Source organism: Bidens hawaiensis, unplaced genomic scaffold (genome assembly GCF_021521415.1).
Source record: "Bidens hawaiensis isolate Kalapana, Puna unplaced genomic scaffold, B.hawaiensis_p1.1 tig00002572_1, whole genome shotgun sequence".
NCBI lineage: Eukaryota > Viridiplantae > Streptophyta > Magnoliopsida > Asterales > Asteraceae > Bidens > Bidens hawaiensis.
In genome coordinates, this window is record NW_027491140.1 from 3,320,397 (window position 1) to 3,330,057 (window position 9,661).

The 9,661-nt window shown below is 33.3% G+C and overlaps 1 protein-coding gene and 1 pseudogene across 2 annotated transcripts; one reads left to right on the forward strand and one right to left on the reverse strand.

Moving 5' to 3' along the window:
* Nucleotides 1-274: 274 nt before the first annotated feature.
* Nucleotides 275-5,885, forward strand: LOC143620517 (calcium-dependent protein kinase 9-like). Its single transcript, XM_077092206.1, has 8 exons — nucleotides 275-1,025; nucleotides 1,973-2,116; nucleotides 3,213-3,365; nucleotides 3,464-3,579; nucleotides 4,078-4,245; nucleotides 4,822-4,949; nucleotides 5,535-5,634; nucleotides 5,714-5,885. The coding sequence occupies exons 1-8, from the start codon at nucleotides 344-346 to the stop codon at nucleotides 5,786-5,788; spliced, it is 1,566 nt and encodes a 521-aa protein (XP_076948321.1). The 5' UTR covers nucleotides 275-343; the 3' UTR covers nucleotides 5,789-5,885.
* Nucleotides 5,886-7,887: 2,002 nt separating this feature from the next.
* Nucleotides 7,888-9,380, reverse strand: LOC143620518 (protein translation factor SUI1 homolog 2 pseudogene; annotated as a pseudogene). The gene is made up of 2 exons (XR_013151346.1): nucleotides 9,317-9,380; nucleotides 7,888-8,436 (listed from the first exon to the last, which is right to left on the reverse strand). The product of XR_013151346.1 is annotated as a protein translation factor SUI1 homolog 2 pseudogene (transcript).
* Nucleotides 9,381-9,661: the final 281 nt, after the last annotated feature.

Below are 9,661 nucleotides of genomic sequence, written 5' to 3' on the forward strand. Positions count from 1 at the left end.
TGACAAATAAATATCAGAAATGAGATGATAATAAGATATTAGTTGTTTGGTTTGTGTTGGGTGATTGCTTTGCGATCACTTTCATGGTGGTAGCCCTCTTTCCATTTCACATGTAGACAATAATCCTCTTCAAGTCAAATCCATTCAAACCAATAAACAAACGCGTCCGGATTGATTCTTTGATTATTCAATTCAGGATTCCAACTACAAGCTACCCACGTTCTTTCGTCTCTTCTTCCACAAATTAAATAACCATAAAAATCCCACCTTTAAGCTGGGTTATCATTTTCTTGTACTCAATTCCACCAAAACCCCATCTGGGTATCTCAATTTCGATCCAAAAATGGGCGTTTGCATCAGCAAAAGCAAGAGTCATTCAAGACCTGATGTGGGTGTTGCTTACAATCACAGATCCGATGAGCCAAACATAGTTTACACCAAATCTCCAGCTCCGGCCGACCAAATTCCGGCCAAGAAACCACCTCCGGCACCCAGTCCCAAAAGGGTATTCAAATCAGACACAATTCTTGGCAAACCATTTGAAGATGTGAAAGAATTTTACACCATGGGTAAAGAATTGGGTAGGGGTCAGTTTGGTGTTACATATTCTTGTACACAGAATTCAACTGGTCAAAAGTATGCTTGCAAGTCAATATCTAAGAAGAAGTTGATTACTAAAGGTGATAAAGAGGATATGAGAAGGGAGATTCAGATTATGCAGCATTTAAGTGGTCAAGCTAATATTGTGGAGTTTAAGGGGGCTTATGAGGATAAGCAGTCTGTGCATTTGGTGATGGAGGTTTGTGAAGGTGGAGAGTTGTTTGATAGGATTATTGCAAAAGGGCATTACAGTGAAAGAGCTGCCGCTGGAATTTGTAGATCAATTGTGAATGTGGTTCATGTGTGTCATTTTATGGGAGTGATGCATAGGGATTTGAAGCCTGAAAATTTCTTGCTTTCTGATAAGAGTGAGAAGGCTTTGCTAAAAGCAACTGATTTTGGGTTGTCAGTCTTCATTCAAGAAGGTATTTGCTTGATTTTATTTGTTTTGTTTTTGGATCATTAAATTGCTTGATTTCAGCTGTTTTTTTTTGTTAAATCATGGTCACATTTTGATATTATCTGTGTTGATTTATGGATCTTTAAGAAGAATTATGGCAATTGGGTCATTTGATCCTGAAAAATTGTGTTACTTGTAAAAAGATTATGAAATTAGTCTTTGTAGATGGATCTTGAAGTAGAATTCTAGCCAATGAATCTGCTAGTCCTGCTAGATTGCGTGTTAAGTTACGGTTAAATCAAATTTTTATATATGAATCTATGAGTAGAGTTTTGGTTATTGGGCCATTTACACCTACGAATTTGTTTTTTTGTCTTGAAAAGAATGCCAAATTAGTCTTTATATTTGAATGTTGAAGTAGAATTCTAGCACAACATATATATGCGCTTTTAAGATTGTGTGTTATAATACGCGGTTGAATCAATATGTCCATGGATATTCGAGTAGAATTTACAAAAATGACCCTTGAATCATGCAAGATTGTATCTTACAATAATTGGTTAAATCAGTCTTTATCCACGGATCTTTTAATGAGTCTTTACCCTCTTTACGCCTTTGAGTTATCTGTTTTTGTATATGGGCGTTCAAGTATAATTGGCAATTCGACCATTTTAATCATGCAAGACTGTATTTTTATTGGTGCCTGCAAGATTGTGTCTTTTTATTATTTGCTAAGTCACTTTTTATCTATGGATCTAAAGTGAATTTTTTAGGCAGACAAATCTGATATGTTTTAGTTCTTCAGTATTTATCCACAATTCATGAAGTAGATTTCCTGCAAAAGAACCCTTCGGTCCATCAAGACTCAAATTTTAAATAAAATTTTTATTTCTTGTTTTGGTTACGCAATACGCATATTAAATGTACATGATGATTATGCTAATCTTGTGATAATGGAACAAAATATTTCAGGAAAATCATATCGCGATATTGTTGGAAGCGCATATTACGTTGCACCAGAGGTATTAAAGCGTAAATACGGAAAGGAAATAGATATATGGAGTGCAGGGGTGATGTTGTATATTTTACTCAGTGGTGTACCTCCATTTTGGGCTGGTAAGTTGCAAATCTCACCAAACCGTGTTTGGGTCGGTCAAAAATGGTTTGTTGTGTGACCCACAGCCATCTTTTTGACCATTCTTTATAAATAGTTAATGCATTCATTATGGTTAAAAAAAACAATAGTATTCAAAACTGATGATATAACTCTTTGAATAAAAATAATAACGAGGTAGTATAGATCGAGTGTTTGGTGACTTTCAACATGTTTGACCCATTAGGGTTCTTCTTTTAGCTATTTCTATTTGACGTGGTTGAGATAAAACAACCTGAATTGACCCTTTAATAAGAAAACTGGTGAAAACTACATTAAATTTATTATGATTATAAAAAGACAATAGGTATTCAAAATTGATGACTTAAGTCTTTGAAATAAAATATGTGAATGACTTTTAGCATGTTTGACCCATTAGGGCTCGTTCTTCTTTTAGCTATTTCTAATTGACCCATTCATACGTAAACGGGTCAAAACTACTACTTCTAACTTATTTGGTTACAAACATAAAACATGAAGATTGTACCGGTCAATTAAAGGGTCAGATCAAGTCCAAGTTGGAAGATGTCATTGCTTAGTACTGGCCTTTATTCTTTCGTCCATTTTTTATTGATAATTTATGTGTAACTTAGGATTACATAAACAGTGTTAATACTGTAATAATCTAATTGTTTGAATAAAAATGATTAGGACTTTAGGAGGTTGTATACATTAAAAATCGGATGTAATTTATGCACAACTTTTTTCATTTCATGCACAATAGTTATATGTTTTTAGACAATATTACCCTCACACCACATAAAAAATTAATAAAATTGGATAAAGGCTAACTGTGTCCAAACATATATAGTTGTGTATAAATTAAAAACAAAAGGCTGTATATGAATCATCTCACTAAAAGTTGACGTTGAGCAACTTTCATCCTTTTTGACCCTTTGACCCATTGACCCGTTTGACCGGTTCTTCTTTAGCTATTTCTATATGACACTAAATAGTAAAAAACACAACGGGATTCTACACAATCATAAGCTAACGGGTCGATAATTTTTATCTGTATTTCATTTCATCATAAACCTAAAAACGCCTACCAAATTGCAGAGACCGAGAAAGGAATATTTGATGAGATTTTGAAAGGAGAGATTGATTTTGAAACTGATCCGTGGCCATCGATTTCGGCTAGTGCCAAAAACCTTGTGCAAAGAATGCTCACACTTGACCCGAAAAGGCGTATAACTTCTGCTCAAGTTCTTGGTATGATTAAATCTTGAATCTCATTTAAATATGTGAAAATCTTTTACTTGCCATAATAATTATTTTAATATTTATATTTGCCATTTTTTTAATAATAGAGCATCCATGGATTAGAGAAGATGGTGAAGCATCCGATAAGCCAATTGATAGTGCGGTTCTTTCAAGGATGAAGCAATTCCGAGCTATGAATAAACTCAAGAAACTGGCTCTCAAGGTTTTCTTTATAATATTAACTAAAATGGGCGGGTCAGGTCGGGTTGGCTTTACCTGCATTTTGAATTTTTAAAAATTTTCAATTTAAGTTGACTAAAATACAACCCAAATAGATAGGCATGTAAAAAAACCGAACGACAAACGTCCAGTGAACTTGTGTTCATGAGCCGTTCGTTTAGAATATTAACAAATGCGCATAAACGAACCAGAACATGTTCGTAATATTAGCGAAATAGAAAATCGTCTGTTAAAGTGTTCATGTTCGTTTGAATGTTTGATTGAAATTAAACGAACAAACACGAAGAAGCCTCGTTCATGTTCGTTAGCGTTATTTACATGTCGACAAATAGAATTAGGCAGAAAAGATAATTTTTTGTACCGGTCGGTTTGGCCTGAAGCAATTGTTGTCCACTTTTAATTTATTCTTGAAAGGTTGGCGCACGAATTTTGATTATGGAAATTATGCTATGTAAACGATAATCTTATTTTTTTAATTCAGGTAATTGCTGAAAATCTATCAACAGAGGAAATCCAAGGGCTGAAATCGATGTTTATGAATATGGATACGGATAAAAGTGGCACGATTACCTATGAAGAACTCAAAACCGGGTTAGCTAGACTCGGGTCAAAACTCACTGAGTCAGAAGTTAGACAACTTATGGATGCTGTAAGTTGATTTGAATTTTTCTTAAGATTCATTCTTTGTTAAAAAACCTTTTAGTTTCTATCATCAAAAAGTAAAATTGGATTTTCAAGATTTTAAGGGTTCTCTATTGAAAATAATATTTTGGAAACATGAAAATTGAACTTATGTTTTTAAGATTTAAAGATTCTCTGTTAAAACATTTTCAAACATATAAAAATGAAACTGTATCTTCATGATTCATTGAATTCTCGGTTAAAAACATTTTTCAAACATAAAAGAATGAACTTGAATTTTCAGGATTTAAAGAGTTCTCTATTGAACTAACGTTTCTCGAAGATAAACAATGAACTTGAATTTTCAAGATTTAAAGATTCTTTGTTAACATCTTACCCTCCTCAGACCCTACCATAGCATTGCTATTGGTGGGATATACTGAGTACGATGATGATGACGATGAAAGATTCTTTGTTAAAAACATTTATCAAGCATAAAAAATGAACTTTAAATATACAGCTTGAATATTTTTCTGTTAAAATAACATTTCTCAAAACATTAATAGAAGTTAAATTTTCAAGATTTAACGATTTCATCTTACAGGCGGATGTAGATGGAAACGGGTCGATTGACTACATTGAGTTCATCACGGCAACAATGCATCGACACAAACTAGAACGTGAAGAAGATTTGTATAAAGCGTTTCAGCATTTTGATACAGATGGCAGCGGGTATGTAATTAATATGTTTAATAAATATTACAACAATACTATTAAAAAATCGACTTTGGACAACTCAGGGGTGTTAAATGGGTCATGCCCGCGGATTGATGGGTTGAACCTGAAAATTTGACACGAACCCAAAAATCGTGTCTGACACATGAACCTTAAGACGACCCGGGATGACACAAACATGGGCTGTTTAACCAAATAAAGTTATATACTTATATTGTTTTATGTTTTAGATATTAATAGTCTCAACAGTCAAAATAACAAATTTACAACAAAAGATACAAATCTATGTGAAATAATTACATTTTAAAAACTTGATGCACATTTCTTTTTCATCTTTTAAGTTTTGGCACAAAATACCCAATTATTGCATAACACATTTTCTTAAAAAAAATTATAAAAATTCATGGGATAAATGTGTTAACACCTGAACCTATCAAGTCGATGTAAAAAACCCTGACTTGTTAAACTAACTGAGACCCTCTTCGTGTTAGGTTCGTGTCGTGTTAGATGTTCACACCACGAACCTAAACCTATTTATGATAGAGCTTTATGAACTTAAATAAAAATATGGTCTATATTCAGTTTTATTACAAGAGATGAACTAGAAACAGCAATGAAAGAATATGGAATGGGTGATGAGGCAACCATCAAAGAGATTATATCAGAAGTGGATACCGATAACGTGAGCTCTTCTTCATTCTTTTCTTTTTTAATTGTTTTTATTTATTTAAATTTCAATCTAAATGAAATCATTTTTGCAGGATGGAAAGATAAATTATGAAGAATTCTGCAACATGATGAGAAGTGGAACACAAGGAGGAGCAAAGCTGTTCTAATACAGTTTCTTTGTGATTAAAAAAGACCCTAGTTACTTTAACTGAATGAGATGTTATGAACCTTGAACTCGATCCAATCGAAGTCCATGAACGTGGTGGTTCGATTTAGTTCGGTTGTTGTTAGGGTTTGAGCTTGTTGTATTTTCTTATGGAATTCTGTAAAAATATGCACAAATGTTCTGTAATCATACTTCTAGTTTTGAGTGCTTGTCCAAAATTTTCAAATTATGATACTTTAAAACTTTAAAGTTTGAGTGTTGTCTAGTTGATTTAAATATGGGTGTCTTATAAAAAAAAACTATTTGAACATGCTTCACATTTTTTATTTTGAAAATACAATTTTTTGGACATGGTGAGACTTTAAGTTATATTATTTGATGTATTGATTTTTGTAAATAAACAAGAAAACATTTGTCAAGGTTTCAAATGCCACATGATTTGTATAGTAGGGGGGACAACAATATGTGGAAAAAAAGTCATGGACAATTAGAGAGACCAAACAATTAGACATTAACAAGACTAATATAATACTTGAATCATTTTTTATTACACAAAAAAATGTAAATTAAAACCAACTAATAATAACCCACAATATTATTCTAATTTGCCTTTTGAGTGGCTTAATTTGGGTAGGAAACCCTTAATGACTTCTTGAAACTTGTTAGGTAATTTGTATCAGATTTTATAAGGGTCTAATTGTAATAAATAGAAGTGGCAGGGTCTTAATTTTAAATGTCAACTAACTATTCCGTTGGTAACTTGGTAGAAATTATAAAAACACGAACTGTGAATGAATTCAATATGCAAAAGTTTGGATAATCTCTCTGTTTTCTCTCTATTCTTTTTGTAGCTTAGCAAATGGTATCAGAACACCGTCTAAGTTCAGGTGACCGAAAAATAATGGCGAACCAACAAATTCGTCTATGGATGAAAAAAACAAGTGTAGTTGGAAAATGCTCACAACTATCCTACAATCATTATTTTATTCCTCTCTCTCTCTCTCTCTCTCTCCCTCCCTTCCTCTCCCTCCCTCTCTTTATATATATAACACAAAATGCCAGCTATTACAAGTTGTGTACACAATGCATGCCCCCCCCCCCCCCCCCCCCCGGGTTGGGCCAAAACGCTAGGGAAAATCACTTGGCATTGCTTATGTAGGTATCTCATCTATGAGGGGCAATGACTTTGAAATACAATTAGATTATGAATTACACATACCAATGGATAAAATGCACTCGGCATTGCTTATGCCTCTTTAAGTCTTTAAGAACATCAACGCTCTCATATGCAGAAGTGTGCATGGGTCGTGCTTTGAGTTCAAACTAAATCAAAAGTCGGTTTTTGTGTTTCTTTGAATGGTTTTTGTTTTCACAATGTGTTTGATTCATTTTCAATTTCGTTTTGTGCCAAAATAATTAACTCAGACCTAAATTTTTTGTTAACAGATGATCAATTGGCTTATACATGTGTGCCTAATTTTTTTGTGATACACCATTTATTAAACTTTTATAAATGCATCCGAGAATAAAAATTACAGTTCATAAACTCCATAGCATTCAAGTAAAACAAAAATCTATGCAAAACTTCGGTATACTTTTTCGGCATTTTCCAGGTTCAGTTTGTTTTTTCATGGATGGGTACGTGCAAAATCAAAACTACACCGGAAATTCGGTTTTAAAAAACAAAAAACATAATACCAAACGGTTGGACTCGATCAGTCACACGACCAAAATGCCATTACTGTAAAAAGCCTAAAAAACATCATCAACATCACAACCAATAGAAGTGAAAAGCTTCATGACTTGTGAGCTTTCGATTGCTTTTTGGTAGTGTAGGTATTGCACTATATATCAAATATCTTATCTAGAATTATCTATGTAATCCTAACTCCAAAGAGAAGAAATTTGTCCATTTTTCAGGTAACAAAGGAGAGTGGAAACACAGAACTATGGCAAAAGCTTACCGAAGGTCTCAACGTTGAAGCACAGAAGCATGGCAATTAGGATCTCAAGACGCAACACCACTGACTTGAGCTAGCAATTAGGATCTCAAGATGCAACAGCATTATACTGGAAAAATTAAGAATTTGGAAAACAATGAACACACTAAAGGCTTTTATTTTATTATGACCAACCATAGTGGTGAACATCACTGCCCACTTACACATAACATCCATTACAGCAAACCACAAAAAAACATAAACAGAAGTCAAGAAACAGTAGTAGTAGGCATCAATAAGCAAACACAACCAAAAGAAAAATCAAACCACTTTGTTTTCAAAAACCATGAATCTTGATCTGATCTTTCTTCACAATACCCGCACGGGTCAAGAACGCAGACACGTTCTTGCGTTGATCCCCTTGAAGCTGGATCACTTTTCCCAGTTCTTTATCCTGCACAACAGTGCCATTGCAGCAGAATTCTTTCTTCAAATCTTAATCTTCTCGTAGCTGAGCTCATTTTTAAGACCCTGAACTGTTGTCAAGCTTTTTCTACCATTTCTTTGTTGTATGCGGATATGAACATACTCTTTGACTCCTGCACCGCCTCCTGAATCTTGGTCAACGTCAGCAAATGGATCAAAAGCAGATGGGATCTGAACTTCTATATCAACCATGAACTTTGTTTGAATGATGATTGTGCACTGACTGATTCATAAACAAACATAAAGAACAAACATCAGTTTCAAAATCAAGTACCAAATTATCAATATAAATTTCTGTATCATGCTGTAAATTCAAAAAATACCCTCCAAGAATCAATGAATTTCAAGAATTTTCAAGGTTTGATAATCAGATCAGGCATACTTGGTTCAGAACAATTTAGATCAAAAAATTAATTTACCTAAGCACAAATCACCTTCAAAATTCGATCAAATTCAAGAATTTTCTATGTTTTATAATCGAATCAGCATATTTTGTTCAGGATATTTTACATCAAGAAGCTAACCTAAGCACAAATCAACTTAAAACCTCAAGAGTTTTATATGTTTCATAATCGGATCAGCATATTTTTGAAAATAGTTTACATTAAGAAAATTTACCTAAGCACAAATCACCTCCAAAATCTATAAATATCTAAAAAAAATTATGCTTTACAAACAGATGAGGATATTTTATTGCATAGTAATTTACATCAAGAAATTAACCACCTAAAGCACAAATCACCTCAAAAAATTGATAAATTTAAAAACTTGTGTTTTACAATCAGATGAGCATATTTTGTTCAGAGAAATAAATTCTCAAATCAGATCAAATTTAATTCGAACAAGTGGAGATCAAAGTCAACTCAACGATCACAATTATCCTTTTGAATTCATGGAAACCCTAGATCCTAATAACTTTAATCGACAACGGCCACCATGGCCAAAATAAACCCTAGATCCTAATAGCAGATCATTAAAACAACAAACTGTATTAATCACCGTCAAAATTAAACCAACAGAACCGATCAGATCAACAACAACATGTATTACCGCATACAATCGATCAGATCAGATCAATAAGAAAGGATTAATAAAGGGCTTACCGAAAACCTGTGATTGGGGTCAACACGAACAATAAAATAAAGATGATGGAAGTGTGTGTTGACGATTGATCAACATCCAGGGTTGGGGGTTTATATAGAAGCCAACCGGGTCGTTTCTACGGCGCTGTGTTTACGGGTTTCCGGGTCGGGTTATGCGTGTGACGACAGCTCACATTCAATTAAGATAATGTTATTTAATAAGAAAGTACTTTACTTTTAATAGGATATGCTACTTTTTATGTGTTGTAAACAAACACATGATTCATGAAAAGTTGTTTAGCTCTATTACCCAAAATGGATTAAATTCAAACTATTTTTTAACAAAATGCGACTTTATACGTTCAT

What these genes read in the sequence shown, in the direction of transcription:
- LOC143620517 (XM_077092206.1), top strand. Translation starts at nt 344, where the DNA reads ATGGGCGTTTGCATCAGCAAAAGCAAGAGTCATTCAAGACCTGATGTG. An exon ending in TGTACCTCCATTTTGGGCTG is followed by an intron (nt 2,117 to 3,212) that starts GTAAGTTGCAAA and finishes ACCAAATTGCAG; the next exon opens with AGACCGAGAAAGGAATATTT. An exon ending in TTAGACAACTTATGGATGCT is followed by an intron (nt 4,246 to 4,821) that starts GTAAGTTGATTT and finishes TTCATCTTACAG; the next exon opens with GCGGATGTAGATGGAAACGG.